This window comes from Cygnus olor, chromosome 1 (assembly GCF_009769625.2).
Source record: "Cygnus olor isolate bCygOlo1 chromosome 1, bCygOlo1.pri.v2, whole genome shotgun sequence".
Lineage (NCBI taxonomy): Eukaryota > Metazoa > Chordata > Aves > Anseriformes > Anatidae > Cygnus > Cygnus olor.
The window spans coordinates 71,646,759-71,672,645 of NC_049169.1; the positions used below are offsets into that span (position 1 = coordinate 71,646,759).

At 38.2% G+C, this 25,887-nt stretch overlaps 1 protein-coding gene across 1 annotated transcript in view; it reads left to right on the forward strand.

Annotated features, from left to right (window-relative positions):
- LRP6 (LDL receptor related protein 6) overlaps positions 1-25,887 on the forward strand; it is a 127,050-nt gene that overhangs the window by 59,111 nt on the left and 42,052 nt on the right. Inside the window, exons 4-7 of the mRNA XM_040545023.1 lie at positions 4,912-5,108; positions 5,882-6,013; positions 15,046-15,442; positions 15,939-16,110. Of these exons, the coding sequence (XP_040400957.1) occupies positions 4,912-5,108; positions 5,882-6,013; positions 15,046-15,442; positions 15,939-16,110 (898 nt within the window). The remainder of the gene's footprint in view (positions 1-4,911; positions 5,109-5,881; positions 6,014-15,045; positions 15,443-15,938; positions 16,111-25,887) is intronic.

The window sequence follows — 25,887 nt, forward strand, 5'->3', positions numbered from 1 at the left end:
TGCATAACTGAATTGCTCACGTGTGCAGGGTCTTACTGGCTGGTTGATTTAATCTTTTTGTTTAATCGTATGTCTTTACTAACCCTGCTTATTTTGGGTGAGAAAAGTTAAGAGGTATAAGAGAGCTATAATACAGGTCTGTCTCGAATATTTACTCTTCAGTGTTGCAAATATAAGATGTAAGATGCAGTAAGATGAACTACCTTAATTTTTTCCCAATCTTCACAGTTGTATTTGAAATTGGATTGCAAAGAGTGATACAACAACATGTTTTTTTCACTGCCTGATAGCTTAGGAGACGGAAATAGATATGGGATCCTCCAGAGGGGAGGGAGAGATGGGGTTCAAACATAGATGTGAAAATTCTTGCTCTCTGCCATTGAGTACAGGCAGCCTCAGAGGTGAATGGAAGGAATGCAGGTAAAGACTGTGTGTGACTTCCGTGCGTACCTGTATCCATTAATAAAAACACATGGAGTGAGACTTTAGTAATCATTGATTTTGGTATACAGCATTAGACAGAGGGCTCTGGTTATCTTAGTCTTGACCTGCATTGTGCAGATTTTGGAATTCGTCTCAGGTATGGCTTTTTTTCCTCTTCTCTTTCAGTTGGTAACAGCTCCATTGTATTTTGGATTGTATCGATAACTATTCTGAAACAAAATGTTATTTTAGCTAGCTGTTATTTCAGCATAATATTTATCCTGACTATTATATATATATATATATATATATATTTGTTCAGTTGCATTAGACCAATACAGAGACGAGTTTCATTACTGGTGAGCTGTGATGTTAATTATGAGCTGTGATGTTAATTATGCAGTGAAGTACAGGTCAGGATGCAGTTATTCTGAACAAATTTTGAAATTAGATAGTTGTAGCGTCACCAGAATAGAAAGAATAATATAGTTGATGAAAAGTGTGTATCTGTTTTTATGGAGAGATAAAGGAGCTACAATTACATTTGCTATTATAGTTTCAGCATAAATTATTTTCTGTTTAAAATCATAGGGTGAAAAGTCAGAATTCTTAAATTTCATAGCTGTAATCCAGCTTTGGATTTTAATTCTCCTACTAGTTGCTAAAAAAAAAAAAGGGGGGGGGGGGGGGTGGCGCGGACAGACCAAGGAAATCTGGATTGCCATGAAGGGTAGAAATTTGAAGTTAATCTTTGTCATTGAAATTTGGCATTTGTTAATTTTTATTTTAAGTGAGTTTATTCTTTGTCTGAAAAGGATATTATCTTGAAGCAGAAGCTTTTTGTCATTGTTAGTACAACTCTAGGTAGATTTTCTGAATTTTCCTGTGTGTGTTCTGCTTAAGAGTTCAGTAGCCCCTTTTGTAATGTCTGTTTTAACTTGTTTAGTATTTTTCTTTTTCATTATCTCCACAACGTATTTCATAGGTCTCTAACAGAATGAGAATGGAACAAAAGTGAATGTATTTAAACTGCTTCTGCATTTTCTTCAAGCAGTAGAAAATTCTTTAGTATAATAAGTTTTTATTGTAATTGCAACTCTGATTGCCATGATGATACTATAAATAGTTGTATTTAGGAAAATGTGATCTACAGCACAGATAGAATTTAATTTCTGTGGAAATTTCTTGTTTTATCTCTCTTCTCTTTGTAAATTCCTTCTATGCTTTCTCCTTCTGCACTTCCTTCCCAGCCAACTAAACAGAGGAGAGATTGTGACATTTTAAATGGCAATCACTATCAAGGTTTTTAAGGCAAATTTGTGTAATTGTATGCTTGGCACAGGGAAGATTATTAAAGTTACTGCACACTTAGCTCCATCTAATATGTAGCCAATTTGCATCCCGTTGAAGCCCTAGAGATGTCTCCTGAGCTCATAACGCTGCTACTTCTCCTCATCTCTCACTTTTCTCCTTATCTCTGGTGTCTCTTTTAACGAGGCTAATGGGATGAGCGCAGCAGTTTGAAGGAACTAAAGAGCTTAGTGAACAGGATGCAATGCTTTTTGCTGTTGTATCACTCATTCGAATCAAACTTGAGCTGAATGTACAGGCTGAAGGAAGCTGCCACTGACGAGCTGTCAGGTCATGTTGGTCCAATTACACCTGCAGTGCCACAGCTGGTGCCCTGGTCAGTGGCTTTATTAAGTGAGGCCAAAGCCATGGAGACCTGGCTGCTCTTTGACCCCAGGTGGGTGCTCATGCTCATAAATGTCAGTCAGACGCAGCAGTTAAATGCTGTAGGTGACATTCTTGCCCTGTACATTCACTCAAATATATTTAATAAATAATTGGCTACGCCAGAAGTCCTTCCCCCTCTTCTCAGCCACCGAAAACAAAGCTCTGCAGATCTTAGTGCAGGTCACAGTAGAGCGTAATTGCTTTACTACAGCCAAGGGAAGGTCTTTCCTTGCTCTCTCTTCCCTTCATTCTCCTGTTTTCAGCACTACGTCTCTCCAGCCCTTTCCCCCCTCTCCTTCTTCCCCTCATTAGGCTGCGGAGCTGTCAGGCTGGGGACAGCCTGCTGAGTGCAATCCAGCTGCTGCATCCTTGCCTTTTTGGCAAACCTGCTGGTGCCCATCACGTGTGTTCAGAGGGGAAAAAAGCTCACTTCCCATTAGCAAAATCAGAAGTGCTGTCACCTTGTAATGACTTGCTGGAAACCACATATGTGGATTACGTATTAGTAGTAATGCTCACCTTAAAAAATGCTAGCAATATGTACTGTTGTATCTGGACCCAAAGACGTTTTCATCTCTCAGTTCCTTGTAGCTACTGAGTAAAATGGTGAGTGATTGCTTCAAGGCTGTGGCTGGCAGTGCAGTCAAATGAAGCAGCTCCCTACTTCTCCTGAATCTTTCCAGGGCTGGTTTAAATAAGGGTCACAGCTGATGTTATGCGTTGTTACAAGGATAGGTGGTTGCCCAAAAGTTAGGCACATCTAGCAGCTTCTACTATACTCAAAGATTTATTTTCACTGAGAACTGGTGGGTACTAATCACATTTAAAAATCTGAGGTTTTGAGTGAATAGCAAGATGAAATTCAGAAAAATGTCTCTTGTCTATGGTGAAGGTCTGGGCATTATGAGAGCTCTGGACTTCTATTGCTTCTGTCCCAGATGAAAATTGTCATAAAGACTTGGATAGTCACCAGTCCTGCTCTAAACTAAAATTATTCAAATGTGAAGGCATTTTGGGTTCAGGGGTGGGGTTGGCAAAAATGTTTACAGAATTAGAATGCCTTTATTCTTGGTGCAGGAGCATGTTGTGTCATTCTGGCTTTGCTGTTTGTCAGGTAGGTTTCAGCTGTAAATTATATTACAGTAGTCTTTTGTAAGATGCTTAGTTTGTGCATTTAATTAAAAGCAAATGTATACCTGACTCCAGACAGAGATAAGAAAGAAAAGATAATATGTTCTACTTTCCAGTGCAAAATATCAAGAAATAGAAAATTTTGCTTGGTGTAGAATTGGAACACTAGAGTGACAAGTAAGGGAATGTGTGTGTTTTCCTCAGGAATTGGAAAAAAATAGAAGCTTTAAAGATAATGCATCTTTTTGCAGAAGCCAAGGTGAAAGAGCTGTAATGACTGCAGTCTCTTTGTACTCAGAATCATTGGCAGAACACACCTTCAAGTTTCTTGCTTTAATATACTCTTTTGTTATATTTTGACAGAAAATATTTGGAAAATAAGAGTATTTTTGTCCTCTACTAAACCAGTTCAGCTAATGACTTCTTTGCAAACAAGATGTATATAGCGTGTGGGTGTTCTCTCAGTAAATACACAGATAATGACTCTCTCCCCTGCAAGAAGAAAACTGGGAAGCTGATGATCATAATATGCCCTGTACTTGAAGAAGTAGTAGAGCTATGTGTCAGTCCCTTAGGCTTTTAGTCCGGGAGATAGATAGATGGCTGTCTCCATTGTTCAGTGGGGGCTTGTATACATGTTGGATGCCTGTGCACATACAATTAAGAAGAGAGGAGATGGGAAGAATCACTTGTGTAAATGGTACTTGTGTGGTCCTGCTTGGAGCAGGATGTTGGTCCAGATGACCTCCAGAGTCCTTTCCATCCTCAAATTTTCTATGATTCTAAATAAAAAAGTAAGAGTCAAGCTACTTAATTCCAGTTCTGAGGAACCTCGGTATAGATAATTAGTTTCTACATCACAAGAACCTGGAAAAACTGTCTTCAGTAGTGTTTATGCTGCATTTTTGTGATGCCTAATGAGCATGTGTGCGTATATATATACATAAAATATATGGGTATACTCTTTAATTTTGTTTATGAACCTGGAGACAGACAGTGACCCAGTTTGTTCAGAAATGATACCATTACTATGGCAAAAGATCAGTAGAACTGTTTAATGGCACTGCTTGTAATAAAAACAATAGCTTAATAATTATAATAATGAAACATGAAAAAATAACTTTCAGGATTTCTTTACAGTGAAACTATTTGCTATTAAAATATTTTTCTGAGGGCTCAAAACAGCAAAACTGGAAGATATGGATAGATTGCTAAATGACTAAACACTGTCTCAGTTTAAAATGTGCTGAGGCTGACAGTGATGGACATCATATATCTGCAAGTTGCAGTCAAATTTGCATAAAATCAGCTGGTGTTCTCCCCAGTTGCACATGGTGATGTATAGCCCCCCAGGTATTGAGGGCTAAAAGTGCTAACAAATAACCACCAACCTAGGCAAGGATTTCTGTTGGTGTCTCTTGGACTTTATCAGCAGGCAGCCTGAAAATAGGACTCTGTTATTGTCCCAAATCGTTCATCAAACTGTGTATACTATACTTGTTCCCCAAAAATAAGGAGAAAGTTTTGGTCAACAGTACTTACTCTGTAAAGGCTAAGTTTGAGCAAAACTGCATTATAAACTGTGTTTGAGTATTCATTTTCTTTCTTGTACTCTATTAGGCAAGCGGTGGTTAAAGGCTCCCTTCCACATCCTTTTGCTTTGACGCTGTTTGGGGACATGTTGTACTGGACGGACTGGAACACACATTCAATCTTGGCCTGCAGCAAGTACTCTGGGGAGGACCTGCGTGAAATACATTCCAACATCTTCTCTCCCATGGATATCCATGCTTTCAGCCAAAAGAGGCAGCCAAATGGTAAGTTGTCTTGCTTTCCTTTTTTTTTTTTTTTTAATTGCAAGTTGGAACTGATTTGCAAAAAATTAGTCTTTCTGTATAGTGGCAAGTGGCTTCACTCATGTCATGATGCAACTTTTCCAATGCAGAGACTGAGGGGAAAAAAAGAGAATTCAAATATTCTCTAAGGGTTTTTTGTTTTGTTTTGTAGTTGGTTTTTTTTATGTGGAAAAAAAAAAGTCTCTTGCTTTTTCTCTGATAGCCACATTTATCCTGTTGTGATATTCCTTTTTCTGTTTCATATGCCATAACATTAGGCAGCATGGTATTCATATTTTTTCCAAGTAGTAGTTCCTGAATGGAAAGTAATGTTAATTTGGCAGATGATATTAAGCAAGACTAGTTCTGTGTAATAACCACTGTCTTAACCATTGCATTAATTTACTGTGTTTGCATTTATATATATATTATATACAGCCTGCTATACATTCAGCACCAACATGTTGAATAGTTTGTGAAAATGAGAAGAACAGAGATGAAACAAGGCTCTTGTTTAGAGCTAAGTGCTACTTCCCCAAGAAAGGAAACATTCAACATCCATGCGTTTTGGTACCATAAATACCCCACTACTCAACACTTGGAATTAATTTTTACTTGTTCTGTGTTTATCATTTCCTTCTTTAATCTGTGATGCTGCCACCGATTCTACCATTCAAATGCCGTATGTGTCTTGACACATGAGATGAGGTCATTCGTTATCAGAAGCATTAATCTGTGTGATTTATGTTTAACAGCTACAAACCCATGTGGAATTAATAATGGTGGCTGCTCCCACTTGTGTTTGATGTCTCCTACCAAGCCCTCTTATCAGTGTGCATGTCCCACTGGTGTGAAACTTCTTGAGAATGGAAAGACCTGCAAAGATGGTAGGCTTTGTTTTTAAAAATCCTTTTAGGTTTAGCACAAAGTAATTTGTTGCAGGGAAAGGTGTTCTTCCAGCTTCACTGCATAATGCTCGTTAAGGGTGGGAAGTTGTGAAAAGATATATGCTGTTGTGGTACAGATAAGCGATTGAAAAAATGCCCTCTTCTCAAAAAGAGAAACAGTCTTATAGCTGAAGAGCAGGTTACCTCCAGTCACAAAATTTAGGTTATAATTCTGTCTATGTCACTAATTCCCTGAATTTTTTTAATTTTTTTTTTTTGGGGGGGGGGGACACGACAACATGACTCTGTTACCTTTTCCTAGAGAAAATGATACCAACCTCCTCTGTTGTCTCTAAAAGGTTTCTAACGTTATTTTTCATGCATTAGTATTTTGCTAGTAGGACTATACAAGTAAAACATTTCTTTTGAAGATCTGATTTCCATTTATACACATGTGCACGTGGCATCTCTTTCAGTTCATGCACATGAGGTTAGTCACCTACATCTGTTTATAGGAACTGAGCAAAATGGCATGTTTTTAGAGGTGTTAGAAGTATTTTAGCCTTAAAACCCAAGACATGATCGAGACTGAGGGCTGTTAATACTCACCTAAAGCTGCTTTTAGTTTTTCATTGTGGTCTAATATATATGATTTCAAATCATTACGTATTATAAGTAGACGTCTTGTGGCATGTGCTGTGGCTGCTGTAGTACATTAACAATATCAAAATAAACACTGAGATTTAATTAGCTCTCATAAATAACCATCTTTATGTAGATTGTCTCTATGGCAAAGGTAAATGTAGATAGAAAGACACAGCAGAATTTACTGACAGTGGTCTAAATAAAATGTATACAGAAATAATTCGTTAAAATTTTGTTTTCTGTTTTTAAAATTCTTAAGCTCGTCGGCTACTGTTCGGTGTTTTCTTTAATTTCATGCTATTTCATGCTCTCTGTTGATTATTTCTGTGTGACTACTTGTATGTGTGAACCTTACTAAAATAAATTGTTGCTTTTAAGTGAAAAACTCAAAGCATCTCCCAAATTAGTCTTGCAAGATTGTTGCAAGAACTTACCATTACATGCACAAGAAGTTTTTTTTCCCATTTCTGCCAGTACAAGGAACATGCTTTAGTAATAGTGCTCTGGATTGGTTGTATCTAGTCCAGAATGTGACACAAATCCATGTAGTTAAAAATAAAAATAAAAATCCTTGATTTGCATGAATAAACTGTTTTGTGGAAGCAGATAGCTAAAGCAGTTGTTGCCCAGTACATATTTCCAAAAGCAGAGCTGTAAGAAAAGCCCACACGGAGAATGGGGAGCTGGGGAGGTTTGGTCGCCTGCTAAGCAGAGGCTGAAGGACTAACGACAACTGTTGGAACAAGTCCTGGAGAAAGAGAGAGAAATGGCTTCCTTTCGACTTAATGCTGATAGGAAGTGGGCTGGGGACCTTCGGAAGAGGGGCTGCCTTTCTGCTTTGTGTGTGCTGTGTTCCAAGGAGCAGGTCAATGTAGCACAGAGGTGACCGCTTCCCTGCCCAGGTCCAGCCTCATGTCCTCACAGAGGTAACCTCCCACCCAGGTTAACTACCCTCTGCTAAAAAGCCTGATGGCGCACCTTTGTAGTGTGTCAAAGACAATTCCCAAAGGCGAGCAGAGGAAAGGTATTTAAAAAAAAATAAAAACCTTACAAAAGAACTTGAACTTCTCATGCAGAGATATTCAAAATCATTGGCTTCCTTTCTTAGACATTCCTTATGTCTCAGAACACAGAACTCTTACTCTTTTCTTCCACTCCCTGAACACATGAGAAGCAAATTTGTGTTCCCATTCAGCCATAAAGTATAGCTGGCTCACAAAACACAGCTCCTATTTTATCAGAAATTTTGTTAACCAGTTCACTGAGGTATTACAGCATGTTGTCTGTCAATATGCTAAAAGTAATGCTATACATTAACACTTATCATATGCATGTCAATACAGTGTTGCATTTTTCACAACCATTCTGCTATTGTGTTTTTCCAAATAACTCTGCCTGTTTTTAAGAAGGAAAATGGATGAGGAAGCGAGAGAAAATTGAGTCCGCAGTTACTCAGCTCAGTGAGTGTCATGTACCTCTACGTACTGGAGTGAGAAAAAAATTAGCTCACATGCAGCTGAAGGAAGCTGCTCCAGCTGTGCATCAGATCCATTGGTTTCACTTCACTTTGCCGATCCTGCACACAGCTAATTTCTAGGAGGAGTAAAAGGGCCAGAGGCAGCCCTGGAAGCCAGCTGCTTACTGTGTTTCAGCATTTAAAGCTATGCCTGACCCCAAATGATTAAATATTGTTGACTTTTTTCACTCCTTTCACTGAAGAGAGGTGAAGTGGTAGACTTAGGGCTTTTGTGAATGACCTACAACTTGCCAGAGTTCTTCAAGTCAGTATTTCACTGTAATTTCTTCTCATACTTGTGATGTCTGCAATTACTGATTTGGGGAAGAGAGGAGAGAATGGCAAACAGTCAGCATAGCCACAGACAGGATTTCAAGATATAAATCTGTAAGTGTTTGTGTCAACTTCCTTTCTCAGGCTGTGTAGTGATACTAGTGAAGAAAATTTATTTTCCCTTTTTTTGTGTCTCTGTGGGGGGGTGGTTAGGTGATGGAGGGGTGGTTATGGTTTCTTGGGTTGTTTTTTTCCTTTGTATTTGCCTGTTTACTACAAGTGCTGTGAAAGTGGGTCTGAACCATGAGAACTGAAACTTTTCACCTCAGATCATTTCAGTATATATCTGTTGTGCTGAAACAGACTGAAGCACTGAGTGACTGCATCTCCATTTGGAATTAGAACATTAGGACTTTGAGGGAGAAAGGGGAACGACTTACAGGTACAGAAAAGTGAAAAATGAGGCACAGGCAGGTTCTCTTTAAGACAGTTTTGTCTTCAAGCAGTAGGCTAAAATCAGGGTAGTTCCTAAGATGAATTGTTTAATGCTGAAAGGAGCCTCTTTGAGGAGAGAACTTTATTTCACGCTGTGTTGATGAGAGCACTGGCTGGGATCTGCAGGATTTTGATGGGTGAATTTTGAGTGTGTGTTTGTGGTGTTTGCAGTGGTTTGGCATTGACAGATGATCCTTGCAGCCAAAGGTGAGACTGGCTGACCCTCCCTGAGCAGTTTCCATGACAACCCAGCATTTTTGAATAATCTTGGTTTATAGGAAATCTTTTCCTCTCTCCTCTTTCCCCACAGTGTTGGTTTCTTGGGTTTTTGTAGGTTTTTTTTCATTACACTTTACCATTCTTTTTTGTGAGAGATCTGAACAATAATTCCGTACCTTCCATTTATAAACACTTTCTATTGTGTTTCAGAAAAGGGTGATAGTTTGGAATAAAATTGGCTATTTTCCTAATAACTGATAATACTGACTTGATTGTTCATGTCTTAGCTCCTATCCCCCTTGTGAACCAAAACAGTCATTTAACTGAGATATGGGCTTGCAGCTTACACTTAGCTGCCCCATTTTCTGTGTGAAAGTTTTGTGTTTTTTTTTTTTTAATCCCTCAGAGAAAGAGAGACAGAATAGCCAGTTTTCATGGCCAACTCTATCAGCAATGTCCAAAGAACAGAGTCCTGTCTTAGCACGCAGTCCCTTCTAGCAGGGGGCTTTTACCTATGTACCCACATTTTTATAGAATAAAGCAGTTCAGTTGGAAGGGACCTAGAAAGATGACCAAGTCCAACTGTCTGACCACTTCAGGGCTAACTAAAAGTTAAAGCATATTACTGAGGGCATTGTCCAAATGTCTCTTGAGCACTGACAGGCATGGGGCATCAACCACCTCAGTAGAAAGTTTGTTCCGGGGTTTGACCACCCTCACAGTCAAGAAACATTTCCTAATGCCCAGTCTGACCCTCCCCTGGTACAGCTTTGTGCCATTCCCTTGCATTCTGTCAGCTGTGACCAGGGAGCAGAGACCGGCACCTCCCATCTTGTAGGACATACTTGGGATTTCTCTTTTTCAGTATTATGGGCACCACTGTTCTTCTGAGCTTGATGGTACTACATTTAAATGACCTGTTCAATAGTCATTTTTATAACAAAAATTAGGTTACTCTTCCAAGTTTGTCTTTTGTATCGCATCCTTATTAATATTCAAATACCTCTCTGTCCCTGTGCTCAGCTTCTGTCTTTGTCCGTACTGAATTTTACTTCTTTATTTCCCATGCTTGCTATTACCAGTTCAGACCTGTTCTTTGTGCTGAGAAAAACAATGGTGACTTCAGCTGAGCAAGGAGATGCATGTTTCCTCATGGAGGGAAGGGGGAAGCAGTGTTTCAGACTTTCATTGAAGCCTTGCTGTGGCCATCCTGGTCTCTTTGAGGAAGAGAGGGTCTTTATTTTGCCCATTGGTGCTCACAGTGTATTTTCCTTTTAGACCTGGGGGTAGTAACTAGAAATTTGCACTGGGCAGTCCTAAATTCCAAAAGGAAATTTGCTTTGCCTGGAATAGCAGGGATCCTGATTTCACTGCGCAGATCAAGATGTTAATTTAATATGCCAGCTCTTTTATTTCTTTTAAAGTAGAGGAAAAAAAAAAAGATTAATTTCAGATGTGTTCTTTTGCCTTTGTAGTGATCTTTTTTTTTGTCATCTACTTGAAAAATCTATTTGTTTGTATTGTATAAGGAGCTCTCTCTCAATAATGACTTTGCAACTGGGACAAGACATATAGGAAATAAATTTTTATTAGTCAAATGTGTGATAACTGTATTGGGGATTTATTAATGATTTTGATTTATCAAGTACAGAGAAATTATTATGTATGTCCTAGGTTTAGCAGTTCTTATGTATGGGTTTCTGTACATGTGTTTGTGTAGCGTCACTAGCCTCAGCAACCTCTGATGGTTTTAAAGTCCAATAACTCACAAACGACCAAGGCCTTATATCACTGGAAAGATGTAATAAATTGTAAAGGTTGACAGAACATTAGACATTGGACTTAAAAGCTATGTTACTGCATATGTCTGTATACTTGCTCTGTTTCCTCTTCTCTTCCCCTTTCCTTGACTTCAGCTAGCACACAGATGTAAATTATTTTGATTTTTAATAGCGACTTTTTGAGGGAAGTATTAGTTCTAGGACTAATGTAATGCACCATCCATGAGCTTGTAATCCCAGCTTTCAAAGTGCTTAATAAAAGTAGGCTTAAGTTCTCAAAAATATGAGTCTGGAGTAAAGCTTTTATGTTCATATTTAGATGCCTTAAGTAAGGGGCTTGGTTTTAGAAAAATTGCTAACTATTCTGAATACCCCCTGACTTGAGGCACTTCTAAAAAGAATCTTGGTACCTAATTGGAATAGTTCATCAAAGTTGTTTGGGATTTTCTGTTTGGTTGGTTATTTTTTATTGTTGTTTGTTTTTATAAAGTTATGGGTTGCTAAGATCACTTAGGATTGATTGTATGGCAGATCAGCAAGGGGGTTAAGCAGAAAGGCCTGACTTTAAATGTGGTATGGTCTTATGCAAGGTAGCTTACTGTGTTTGCAGGGAACTTTGCACATGGTGGTTTGAATGCTGTGAGCACACGCCATGGCACACCAGGTGGTCTGTGCCCTCAAACCCAGCACTGAGTTCAACTTGCACTTCAGTCTACAGACATGCTTTTGTTGGGTGCAGTATATACAGATCTCCAGTATATGTTACAGAAAAGAGAGCAGTGTAGGCAGCAAATTCTGCTTCAAGTCCCCCGAGTGTTTGTCTGGAAGGCTTCATCCTTTTTTTGTATGTGCAGTACAAGGTGTCCAGAGGAAAACTACCTCAGGTCTGCATGTGCATGCTGAAATCAGAGTGCTGGTTGCAGCTTTGGTGCACCTTTTGGAAGTACATTTAGGCCAGTTGAGGTTTGAGGTAGTGTATGTGTTTGTGGCTGATTCCAATCTCCAAGTAAGTGCTGATAAATCAACAACAACAACAAAAGGTTTGCATGCAACCTGTATTGTTTTTTTCTGCTTTTTTGAAAAATTTGATTCTGTACTTCTGATGTGCTCCATCATCCTCATCATGAAAGGCAAGATTTTCTTGAAGAGGCAGAGTGAAAATGTCTGGAGATCCTCCTGTCGTATTTTAGCTTTTGTATCATAGCTGGGCTTTGGAATAGATGTCAACAAAACTGACTGATTCTGCCATGTCCTTGCATCTTTGAGTACCCTGAGTAGTTTTCTGACTGGGTTGTGATCAGTGCCCAGCCAGCCCAAACGTTTTGCACCTGCTGTTTGCCACAAGTTCGAACAGTTTGTTTTAGTTCTCAGACGACATTTTCCTTGACTGTGCTAACAGGTGGTAAGGTAATCGTGCTATAAATGTGCCCAGTTTTTGCGTTTGCTTTTTTTTTTTTTTAAACTATCATCAGGGCAAGCCTAGAGGCATTTCAAGTGCTTTTTCTGCAGCCTACCTTGAAATGAGAGGTTTCTCTGCTGCTCAGTTTGTCTTTACTGAGTGGAATGGCTGGTGATCTAACTAAGCAGCTGAGGTGTCAGTTTGCAAATGGGTGGGTAATAGCTTTAAAGTAAGCTTTAAGCTTTTTATTGCTTGATTGTGGTAGGGGAATGTTAGATACAGACCATGAAATTCATAGCTCAGGGACCCCATGTGCAACATGGGTTGGCTGAAAGGCAATGATTTCCTGATGCTGAATTAAGGCTTAGACACAGTCTGTTATTGGACCAAACAAAAGTGTTGCGACCTGAAAGCAGGATACTGAAGCTGTTGAAATGGCTTCTCTTCGAGAACAATTGGAAGGTCAGCTGGTCAATTTTAAGGGTGAGCTTCTGCAAAGGCATAGTTGTACTCAAGCCAGTCTTTCTTGGAAATTGGCAGTGGTTCTCCAAAATGACTGTCAACTTCAGATAAAGCACACAAATTACTTTTAAGTTATGCCTTGCACTTTTTATATATGATAGACTATGTTTAGCTTTCTAACTGTTTGGAAATCTGAGGTTACTGTGTTTACTCAACCTTAACTTTATTAGATAATGCAAAAAGGTATAATTGTTTATTATTATGACTATTACAGTTTTGTTTAAAAGGTAAGTTGGTTAAGTGACGATGAAGTTGGTAAGGAAGTGCTAGAGATTTCTTACTTGAACCTGAATAGCTGTGCTTGGTTGTGTATTAATACCTCATGACCATAATGCAGCTGAATGCTTGGATCTTAATACTGCTTTGTTTGATATACTTAGTAGTAACAAATACAGATGTACATGTAGACTGCTGTGACAAGAATAGTTGCTTCTGTAATTATGAAAATCTTATTAACATGCCTGTTTTCTATTTACTATGTCACATGCTTTAAATTATTTTGGAGGATGCTTAGACATGTAGTTACAGGTTCCCTCTTCCTGATATTATTTATTGTATAAGAGTTATTCATTAGGAGAACAATTGAGTAGTGTGTACATGTGTTTCTGAACACAAGGTATTTCAGGACAGAGGATCATAAAGCCGATATTAATCCATTCTGGACTACCAAGCAGGAATGCTTGTAGTAATAATCTCAACTTCAGTTGTTGAAAAGAACTGTTTCTAGCAGCACTGTGAAAGTGTTTTAGATGTTTTTAATGTGTTAAACTTGCTGTAAATGAAGCAATGGCTGCTTTGGCATCTGTCCAAAGTTTGGCATGCAGTGAGGTTTCATCTAGCACCAACCACAATTACTGACACTTCAAAAAAAAAAAAAAAAAAAAGAAAGAAAGTTTGCACCAGACACTAGATATTTTTTAATCAGCTACCTATTTCTTTTAGTAGCTGCATTTTTAGTCTTCTAGCCCTTATTTATACCTTTGTAAAATCAAGACATAGAAGCATGAAAAGCATGTGGCTAGGTGATGGCTCTCTTTCACTGCATTGTTTTTACATTTTTCTTAAACCTCCCCCCTCACACACACCCAGTCTTGTTTTTTTCCTCTGTCCTTGAACCTACATCAGCCCATGCCAAACCTTTCCCTTCATTGTTTGAGGAGAGCTGTCGCAACATACTTTCCCTGCATTTAGGATGCACACATTTTTTTACCTTAGCTCAGGCTTCCCTGAGGCCTGAGCTGCTCTTATCTCCCTGAGACTCCAAACTGATAAGACAATTTAATTGGAATGGGGTGTGGTGGTTGTTTATCCTTCATTACACTAAAATCTAGTGAGATAGAATAGAAAATGAAACAAGAATGATTTAGAATAGACAGTAAGTTCATCATCGATCAGGTGCCCAGCACGTGTACCACTAAACAGCTTGTGTTGTCCTGAGTGAAAGCACCATCTGCACCACAAGCTGATCTTAGCTGTTTATTAGGATTCTGACTTTTGACCTAAAAGCCAGCAAGGCTTTGATATGGAGTCATGTTGAGCTGAAGCACAAGATGCACTGTTATTTATCTTCATATGTTCAGGTAAGCTTGTTCTCAACAAGTCTGGGGAAAGCTGAAAGCCCTCCTGCTTTATTTTGTCACAAGACAGCAGTCAGTTCCCAAACCTGATTCCTCAAATAGGAGTTTCTCAAAGGAAATGTATGTGTGGCGTTCTGTGTTAGTTACATTTCCCCCCTCTAAGGGTGTTGTTGAAATGTACAGCTTGTTTGTCACAGTTGTCCCCTATACCAACAACAGCAAATAGTAAATTCTTTTTCATCTAAGAGGCTGCAGACCATCTGTTATTTGCAAAAAAATGTAGCATATTCACTGCATATCTATTTCAATATGTTTGGAGGGAAATATGTGGATAGAAAACAGGTCCAACATGATACATTTTGGACAAGGAAATCACCATTGAATTTTCTCTATAAATACGTCTGATTACTTCTGCAGAAGAATAACCTCATGTTTGAAGCCTTTTGAATGGAGTTCTCTGCTGGTGCCCATCAGTTTGGCTAGGCCCTGTGAAATCAAGGTAGCTAAACTAGCTTGCACCAAATGGTAGAAAATCAGGTTCACCATTTGTAGGTTTACTGCCCAGTGTTTGTAAGATGGTTGTATTTTTTGCCTTATGCATGTAGGTGCCACTGAATTGCTGCTTCTAGCCCGCCGGACAGATTTGAGGCGGATTTCATTAGACACCCCAGATTTTACTGACATCGTTTTACCACTAGAGGACATCCGTCATGCCATCGCCATTGACTTTGATCCTCTGGAAGGGTACATCTATTGGACCGATGATGAAGTTAGAGCCATTCGCCGCTCACTTATCGATGGGTCAGGTAGCCAGTTTGTTGTCACAGCACAGATTGCTCATCCTGATGGCATTGCTGTGGACTGGGTTGCCCGAAATCTATATTGGACTGACACTGGCACAGACCGTATTGAAGTTACAAGGCTTAATGGGACCATGAGAAAAATCTTGATATCAGAAGACCTGGAAGAACCCAGAGCTATTGTGCTGGATCCTATGGTTGGGTGAGGACTGTTCATGAGTGTTTTTTAAATATCAGTCATATAAAGAAGATATATATCTCTGTGTACCTGCATGCAGACAGTGGAACACAATGATAAACTTAGTCTTCAAAATGAAAATACTGTGCTCCTTTGAAAGTTAATGCTCTCAGGCAAATGCTCTAATGCTCTCCCAACTATTTAGCTTCTATGTCTTCAGGTTTTATTCTCTTATTTAAAACTTTTTTTGGGACTGTGTGGACTTTGTTTATTCTAGCTAATAGCATTTGTTATGTAGTCTTGCTCAATAGATTGATACAGTAGTTTTATGTAAAGGATTGGTGTGTTTACATGTCAATGCTACTTCCGATGTGCTGAGCAACGTTATTTAGGTAAGGAAACATATTTGGTACAGACACCGACTTTTCTGTGTGCTGTGTGGTTTCGGGGTGTGGTAGTCCAGAAGAAGCTATGTGAATATTCAAAGTTCTGGTTTAATAAGATTTTGTTTCCATTGCAGGTACATGTACTGGACCGACTGGGGAGAAATCCCAAAGATCGAGAGGGCAGCATTAGATGGCTCAGACAGGATTGTGCTGGTAAACACCTCACTTGGCTGGCCAAATGGACTGGCACTGGATTATGAAGAAAGCAAAATATACTGGGGAGATGCCAAAACAGACAAAATAGAGGTTTGTAAATGCACCTGCATTTTTAACTCCCTGGAGTTACAGAACATTTTCTAAGTGTTTAAATTCTGATGTAGCTCATAAGGGCAATGGAATAATGATTGATTTCTGCTTTAAGAAACAATTCAGTTTCTTTTCTGGCTTTAGGCAAGTTACTTGCTAGTCTTCTTTGATTTTTCTATCTGTAAAATAGAAATAATATCCATATAGTAGATCCCTCTTTTTAAGAATGTATGATAAGGATTTGCTAAAGAAGTTGATTCTCAGGTCAAGAAAACTTATTGGGAGTAACGTTTGCAGGTTAAACAAATTTATCTGTTATTCTTCATGTTGCTCAGCTTAGATGCAAGTAGAACATATTTTAAAGAAATAAATTTAATTTTACATATAATTACCTGTACTCCCCAAAACCTTCTATACTTTGCATCTCCTTTGCTTTATTAGGGTTCCAACAAGGGGATAGATTTTGCTTTCTTTCTGCTATATTCTTCTGACACTTATTTGAAAACTAAAATGCTGTTTTTCCTCTTCAATACTGAAAATGTTGTGTTTATTTTGTTATATATAGCATCTATGGAACATATTTGACATTTATTATCTCCTTGTCAGGCTTTGAGAAAATAAGGTTTAGTATTTGTTCAGTTTATTATCAAAAGACAATTCTGTCTGGAAGCAGGAGACTTGGCTAGTATCTGGCACATAGTAACAATGCCTAGCTTTGCTATATCCTGGTAGGTTTACCTTCCTTGTTAAATTGCAACCTTCCTTAGTGAATCTTTAACATTACAAATATCTTTTAGCGTTTACTATGTTAGGCGCAATATCTCCTCTAGCCTTATGACATTGTTTTATTTATTTATGACTTCAAATATGTCAATTGGAAGTCATAGTCTTGTCTTAGAAGGTCATATAACTGTTTTTTCTCCTTCAGATTCTAAACAACTCCGCTCCTGCAAGGTGATTTGCTTTGAAACATTCCTTGGGAGAGCCTCTGGGAGCATTTCTTTTTTTGTCCTGAAAACAGGATTTATAGTCCATAATTCTATAATTCACCCAAATTTTTACCAGCACTGAGAAAAGAGGGTAAAAGAGACTAAGCTATGCTTAGAGGTTTATTTATAACAGATTGAGCACTTCAGCCCAGATACTGCCTTGGACATGAATGTATTTTGCAAAAGGAAAGTCAGGCATTTTTCAGACTCATGCTTGCTAAAACACAGATATTTTTCACCTGTTTCAGGCTTACTCAGAGCATGGTTCCATATTCATTGGTAATGATTCTGCTCAGTGCTGGATCAGTTTGTGGTAGAAATTTTCATCTAGATCAGGCATGAGCTCACTGCTTCAGTTCTGTCAAACTGGCTAGAAATACAATATGTTTATGCCAGCAATGTCTGTGGCAGGTCAGAAGATATCTGATCTGGCATAAATTCCAAAACTGTGACAATTTCCATTTCATTGTTTTTAAACCAATGTAAGCCAGCAGAATAAATTTGTCCCAGGTTTTCATGTAGTACCTAAGCAGGACATCTGCAGAATATTTATGATCTTCAGGTTTCAGAATTACTGGTTATTTTTTTCCTGTGAGGCTACAAGTGTTTGAGTTATGATTTTCCTGCTGCTGCTTTTATACAATTCGTTAACTGCTGTGGCTTAATCCAGCAGGCACCACACAGACATTTGCTCACCTCTCTCCCTGCCCCTTAGTGTATTGGTGGGAGAGAATTGAAAAAGGTAAAAGTGCAAGAACTCATGGGTTGAGATAAAGACAGTTTAATAAGAGGAGAAAAAAAATTGAAGAATTGGTGCACAACACAGTTTCTCACCACCAGCCAAACCTTGCCCAGACAGTCCTTGAGCAGTGGCAGCCCCACTGGCCAACTCCCCCCCAGTTTCAGAGCTGAGCATGATGCCATATGGTATGAGGTATCCATTTAGCCGCTTGGAGTCAACTGTCCTGGTTCTGTCCCCTCCCAGCTCTTGGTGCACCCGCAGCCTCCTTGCTGGCAGGCAACACGAGAAGTAGAAAAGTCCTTGACTCTGTGTAAGCACTGCTCTGCAACAACTAGACATGTGAAGAGCAGCAGGGGTCCCTTGGCTTGTTCAGCCCAGAGCTGGGGAGGCTGAAGGGAGGTCGGGCAGTGGGACAGGCTCTCCTAGGCAGTGGTCACAGCACGGGGCCTGCTGGAGTTCAAGAAGTGTTTGGAAAATGCTCTCAGACATAAGGTCTGATTTTTGGGTGGTCCTGTGTGGAGCCAGGAGTTAGAATCCATGATCCTCATGGGTCTGTTCCAACTCAGGATATTCTAGGATTCTATGAACTAAAAACATCAGTGTGATATCACCACTATTTTCATCCTAAATCTAAAACACAGCACTGTACCAGCTACAGTGAAGATAACTATCTCAGCCAAAACCAGGACATTAACATCTTATTAATGTGCAGAAAATCTTGAAAAAGCCTGGCTAAAACCTTTAAAGCAAGAGAAGAAATCTTGCAGCTTTTGTTTGCCATTTCTAGATTTTAGTTTTGTTTAAGTATTTGGTTTTGTTGTTTTTTTATCTTTTCACTTTTATTGCAGAATGTGTCAATTTAGGGGGATGTGACAGAGGTCTATAAAATCAAAAGAAGTGTGTAGAAGGTGTCTAGGACTCAGCCTTTTTCGATAGAAGCATTTGGAATTGATACAGACAGGTGTTAGGTACAAAACAAATAAAAGCAGGTGGTTCTTCAGACTGTGTGGTAAGTTGTGGAAACGTTTGTGGATTTTTAAAGCTTACCTGTGTTATTGGGAAGACTAGGATATGTCTGTGGAAGGGAATTCCACTGAAATTTACTAATAAATAAATCTTTCTGAACCACAATTCACTGAACTGTAAATTGTTGGAGAATCAAAGACTCTTCTTGAGAAGTTTGAGTTGGTTCTTTTCTTAAGCTGTTCTGTAGGTATAAGTTTTTATTATTCCCTGAGACAAGGTACCAGGATGGGTGGACCTTTGGGCTGACCCCATCCAGCCTCTCTGTGTTCCTGTGTTGAGGCCATTCTTCTATTTGTTGAAGCTTTGGAGAGTCTTTATTCTGTTAGTTTGTTGTATTACCCTGAGAAAAAACTCATATTCTTCTTTTGACATAATATTGCTGATTGTTTACCACACTTCAGAAGGATAGAAATGGGCTGAAAATTCATGATCTCTGATAGTGATATATAGGAGTGCAAGTTCATTACAGCTGCTGTAATTATAAAAGCATCGAAAGGCTCTCTAGAATGAAGAGATGTTCATCTGAGAGAATGGTTCGGTCCTACTTAAGTATGTTGTTTTTTCTTAAATATGCTAAGTAATGCAAATATAGTGGTACGTCTCTTTATTGATGAATCTTAGTGAATTTTACCCATGATCTTGTGTAGTCTTTGTATTCTTTTATATTAGACTGACAGTGTTATGGTAGGCTACAGAAATCTCAGATTATAATGACATTATCTAAATCTGTAATATCTAAAATATTACTAACATTTCAAGTCTTCCTTTTTCCTCCCACTACCTTTCTCTCCTATGGCAACCACGAATCCTGAGGAGATTTGTAACGCTTTCCCTGCCCTTTCCATCCTCTTTTTATAGCAGTTTAGTAGAAGACGCTTTGACCTCCAGTAAATGTTTTAAACTTACGTTTGGGGAAAGTACAGTGGAGGAGGTGCAACAAAGAGGATATTTGTGACAGGATCAAAATATGAAACTTGGGATTGAACATGCAGATATCTGAGTATATGCCTGGTCCTTGCTTTGCTTGTATGTGTCTGTATGTATTTGGGATGAGGACTGGGGGAAGAAGCAGGAGAAACATGTTTGTATACCGAATCTATTGTGCTTAAGTACTGTTTCATATGTGATTTTAAACAGTCTTTTTTCCTTTTTTTCCAGTATGTAGAATTTTTCAGAACTATGATTTAATTGCAGCATTACTAAAATTAACGTTTCTTGCAAGCTATGTTTCTCGTTTGTTTGTGCCACGTATGAGCTTTTATTATTTATTTTTTATGCACTGATTCATGCTATGCTGTTCTGGAGCCCCCAGACGATAATAAAGCATCAGCAGGGGTTAATGGAGACTGGTAGGGGGTACAGCAGGGAGCTTTTGTTCCCATTTTATCTGGCAGCCTGCAGCAGGCAGAAGCAGGCTGTGGCTCAACAGCTTCGTCATTTATCTCAGTCAGGTTTCACTGCTGATAAACTTCTATTGAAATGGATGGCTGCTATTGTGCTTACCAGTAGGGAAGATTTCTCATTGACTTGCTACAGGTTTAAAGCATTTTTCTGTCATGCTATGAGGTTAAAAATGTATGATCTGCTCTGTTGAATTGGTCTTATGTTTTCCTGCTCAAGTGAATATTTGTCTTCTGAGCACGTACACTACCTGTTTTAAGGCATAGGTTGGATATAAAATGGTCAGCAAAACCTCATATTGATAAAGCAATTATGAATGGCTGTGTGTCTGTGTGGTTGTATGGATTAAGAGGAAATAATTATGATATAGCTGATTTCTCACAATTTTTCAGCCTATGCTTCATTTTTCTTTATTCATCTTCTTTCCTATCCTTCATTCTCAGAGCCAGAGATGACACCCGCTTACACCTACTAGTGGTGAGTTTAAAGAAAGAATTCTCTGCCTCCTATACAGATGCAACCATTATAAAATGATTTCTGAGTGCAGCTCTAACTTAGTGTTTCTGCATTCCCAAATTTATTAGCCATGCCTAGCATTACTGTCTCTAATCCTCATGATTAATATGGGAAGTCTTATATCCTGCTGTTTTTCAGCATAAATACACACAAGCTTTCAGAACCCAGCTTTGTCAGACAACAGAAAGCGGATACCACTAAGACTTTTTTGAGCACAAAAATCTTGAACAGAGAAGACCTTTTTGTCTTTGACCCAGGAGCTAATAGCTTGGCATCTAGAGAATGCTCTAATTCACATTCTAATCCTGAAATTGCAGGGCTACATTTTCCTCTGACAGCTCCCTCAATTTTACCACCACCCTAATAAGGAAATTTTGTTTTCTAAACATTCACCATTTATTTTCCGACTGAGAAATTTTTTCATGTTCTGTATCTTTGTATTATGAAATGCTGATGTCTTGCAATCCTGATTATTAATCCCCCATCCACCCCACATTGAAACAGAGGTTTGAATATTGAGAGGCAGAAACTATTGAATTCCAAGCTGTTGAACACATTTGCTTTTGTGAACTTGCATTAAGCTTGCACTTAAAGTAGCTGAAGCAAATACTTGAAGTTGCTTTGTTTCTTAATTTTGGCCCCAATGTGTTACCCACCTGGTTTGGGTAGTTGTGGCACATGAGAACTTCATTCAGCAAAGAACACCAAGTATGTGCTTTAGGGGGTATGGGAAGATCTCCCTCCTCCATCCAAGTTTCAGAAGTTTAAAGCTTACTTTGTCAGGGAATTTCCACTATTTCTTAATACCTGCTAGGCCTGCATTAAGAAATTGTTACTCTAATACATCTTTCAAAACTCTACAATTTTATTTAAAAACAACAACAACAACAAAAACTTTATATTTTACATATTTTTCACTTGGGAGGTTTCTTCTGAACTTCTGAATTAACTTAGGGAAGAACTAAATTTCATGATGCAGTTCAAATTAGGAAAACTATAATACAAAGTAAATAAATAGCTACAGATCACGTACTAGTAGTCTCCTGACTGTTGAAGACTGGGATCCAATAATTTGAGTAGCCTCTTACCCTTGGACTGTAAATGTCCAACCAAGGCTTTCTGACACTGTAAGTTTGTTTAAAAAATAATAAAATATATATGTATTTTTTTTACTTTGGCTTTTGAGCATGGTGCTACACAATTGTCACTTAGAATTATACTTTTTGCAGCTGTTCAAAGTGTTTTAATATAAAAGTTAAAAAAAAAAAAATGCATTTAAAATATTCATGCCAGTTTAGATTTAGGAACATTAAAAGGTCAAGTTTTTATTGCCTTTGATAAACTGAGTATATTTGAATAAAACTGAAATTTGCAAAGTCATTATTGAGGCAGCCATTACAAAACACTTTGGTTGATGAGTTTTTAGAGAAGTCCCCACGGATCTGCTGTCAACAGCAGACTGTTCTTAAGGGAACAGATGAGAGGTTCCCAGCACCTCACAGCAGACAGAGGACACAGAGGGAAGGATTTTGGGTAGACAGAGCCAGAACTCGTGTCCAAGACTATACTGAACTGGGTACCAAGCATGGTATTTTTCTAAGCAGTAAAATTACTGCCTTAAAAATAATGTGATGATATGGAAAACATGGATGAGTCCTACTATAAAAGCACCTATTTTTTCTGTTAACTCTAAGGAGAGCCTGGAGTGGCTACGTCAGATTCAGATGTCCACTCTTGAGTTATGTTTGAGCCTGGAAGTCATGCTGGCTTCTACAACCTTCTTGCACATTATCGTTAATAGTAAAAGTGTACCTTTCTCAGACTTGGTTGTTGCTTACATCTGCACAACTTGATTTAAATTTTTCAATGTGAAAACTGAGGTGTTTCTACAACCTTTGGTTACAGATGAGCAGTCCTGTTTTGCTAATGATACCTCTGTAAACGTCATGGCTCCAAGTGGACTAGTGTGGAACTGATTGAAGTACAACCTTTGGATTTCACTAATGTGTTGTACATGCTTCCTAGGAGTTAAGAAATTGCATTTTAGTTGACTCTATTGTCTTATCTAGAGAGTAATAAGCCTCTACCAGCAGTCAGTGTTGGTTACCTAAGGGAAAACACAAAAATTCCTTGAACTAAAATAACTAGAGCCATTATCTGACCTCACTGAGAGCCCAACACACTTGAAAACAATATTTGAAGGCAAGCTGGGGGGTGATGTGAATAGATATTGAGCTAGCTTCTGCATTTCTGATTCAGCTGGGTGATGATTTGTCAGTCTACCATTTTCCCTTACCCTGCAATATTCTGGCTTCTCTCCCCTCCAAGCTTAGTCACATTGCTGCACAAAAAAAAAGACCTAGGATGGTCCTTGTGATCCTTCTTAATAATTATTCGGCTTTCTTTACACGGTTTTGTTGTTGTTTATTTGGCACCAAGATCTTGTAGTCCTAATCTATTTTTTTCCCTGATACTGTCCATATGTAACTTTGCCAAGGTCTAATGTCTGTGGAAAAAAAGGGACTATGGGAAAGTTAATACTTTCTGTTAGCCTGGTAAATACATATGTTGGAATTACAAGCTTTTGGGCATGCAGAAACTAGGAATTTAAGTGATTTTGCTAAAAGAACAGTTGAATCAATTTAACAGCTTACTGCCACCAGAAAGTGGAAAGCATCCCAGGGTCCTTCCCAGTTTGCACTGGCTTAGTCACTCATTGGACTGTTCTATGAACCAGTTGGACTTGCCAAAACAGCAGAAAACTTCCCTTGTCTTTTTCCTCAACAAAAAAATATCAAGTATAGTTACTCACAGAGGAGTCTGGCAAGCACCAAGTTTGGCAGAGAACCTGGTGAAAATAAGAAGTTCCTTAGGGGATGGTACTGGAACTAAGTCCCTTGGGAATGCAGAGGAGAGAACAGAGGCTTTTGCCCATGTTCAAGAGCATTAGAAGTTGTGCTGCCAAACTTAGAGTTTTAAAATTGTCTCCCAAAACCACCATGGAGGTTCATGTTGGTTTCAGCTAGCTTACTTTGTGTCCTGTGAAATATGAATATAGTTACTCATCAGATTTAGCTTACAAATGGTAAGCTGCAAAATTGCAGTAATTAGCTTGCTTTTGATCCTCTGTTTGTATCCATATTCTCTTATTCTCTTATAGCCTATGCCCACATAACAGAACACCCTCAGACCGTTGCTGCTCCACCTTATGTATTTATAACAAAAAATAATTTCCATAGCCAAGCATCTTCATTTACCTATGAAAATCTCTTCTCATCCTGTTCATTTCAGCTCGTTTTTTGTCTTAGCCTGTTCTTCATAAATGCAGGATTTTTTTTGTATTGCATGAGATTTCCTACGAGGTGTCATAGTTGATTGTCACAGTGGTAATAAATGTAAACTCTTTTCTTTGTCTGCTTATCACTTCACCTGAATTGAGACATTATTATTGAAAACTGAACTTTTTTTTTCCTAAAATTAGATTCCACTATCGAGAAAATAATTCTGTTGTTGGTGTTGATTGATCAGGGAGCTAGGAAAGTTGTCCTATTATGAAAGAAATGAGCTTATACAGTGTCTGTAGTATGATAGAAAGGTCTATTTATGAAATTAATCTCTTCTGTTTCTGCATATTTATCTTCACTACAGTCCTATTAGGAATATTATCCATGCTTAGGAAAAATAATATTTTGAATTCTTTAGAAAAATAATTAGAGCTCAAAAATAAATAGAGGGTGTTGGGAACTGTTAAATTAAAAATTGGTAATGGCTATTATAGAACAATTTATAGTAAGAAATTGTAGAGTTGGCTGGAGGCACTTGGTTTCTGAAGCAAATATAAAGGGTTCCAGGTATCCTTTCTGTTCATTTCTCAGAATTTTACTTCAGTGAAGAGACATCTTTCCATTTCGTATCTGCAATGCTCCTCCTCTTTTTAGAATAGAGGGAAAATGCTGTTGCCAGTAAGTTAATGACATTGACAGAATGATTTCCTTAAAATAAGTTTGAAGTTTTGACTGCTCAGCCAAAGAGGGTATAGTTGATCATGTCTTTTTTTTTAAGATGGGAAGACTAATAAAATTAGAAATTTAGACAAGATGTCTCGTTTTTCCTCTTTTTGAGGTGTTTTATAGCAGGTCCGTGTTTTAATTGTGTGATATTACTGCAGCCACAACAGTAAAATCATTCTGGTCTGGTCTGTTCACGTTGCTTAAAAAAGCAAGATGGAAATACATAGTTCACTGAATCAGACCGAAAAAATGTTAATGTGATGTTCAGAAGGCATTCTAGCTATCTTTCAAAGTTGTTTTTGAGAGATGCTGTCCCAGTTTTCTTTCTTCCTTAATCAAATAGATTTAATGAGTTACTGTTGTTTTTCACTTCTCTGATATAGTAAGATTCATGTACATCTAGGTGGAAGATGAATAGTCGTATCCTTGATTAGCAGTGTCATGAACTGAGTCAATGAGTTGCATCAAAGAAACAGTACATGTAAGTATTTATCATTGAATAATCAAGGCTGAAATAACTAAGCTTAAACCTTGAATATTCCTTAACTATTTTAGGTATAATTCAGGCCTTGTTCAAGATCTTCTTCTGTGTTATTTTGAAATATCAGATATATATATATATGTATTGAATTTGGTATCTCATAGCTGTCTTAGAGTAACACTTTGCAAACATCTTATGCAGAATAGTAGTGTTAATGATCAACTTACTAAAAACTGACTTTTTCACCTCATTGTTTTTCAATTATTTCTGTTCCTACAATGCATTAACAAGACCCATGCTGAAATTGTGAAGGTGGTAATGCTTTCTGATCTGTTTCTGCTCTTCCAAACTATTGCAAGAAACACAACTTGCCATTAAAGTGACTTGAGATTTTCAGGTCTACTCAGGAAGAGTCGTCCATCTTCCCCCCCCTTCCCCTTATCCCCCCCCTCCCCCCCATGATATTTCCTTCACATAAGGAAATGGCTTCTTTTTTTTTTTTAATGCTGTAAGGTTAACTCTATATTCTTGTAGGTGATCTTTCATTTTTTGAAGATACAGTGGTACCAGTCATTGTTTGTAAATTGTTTTTTGATTATTGGCTTCTTCTAT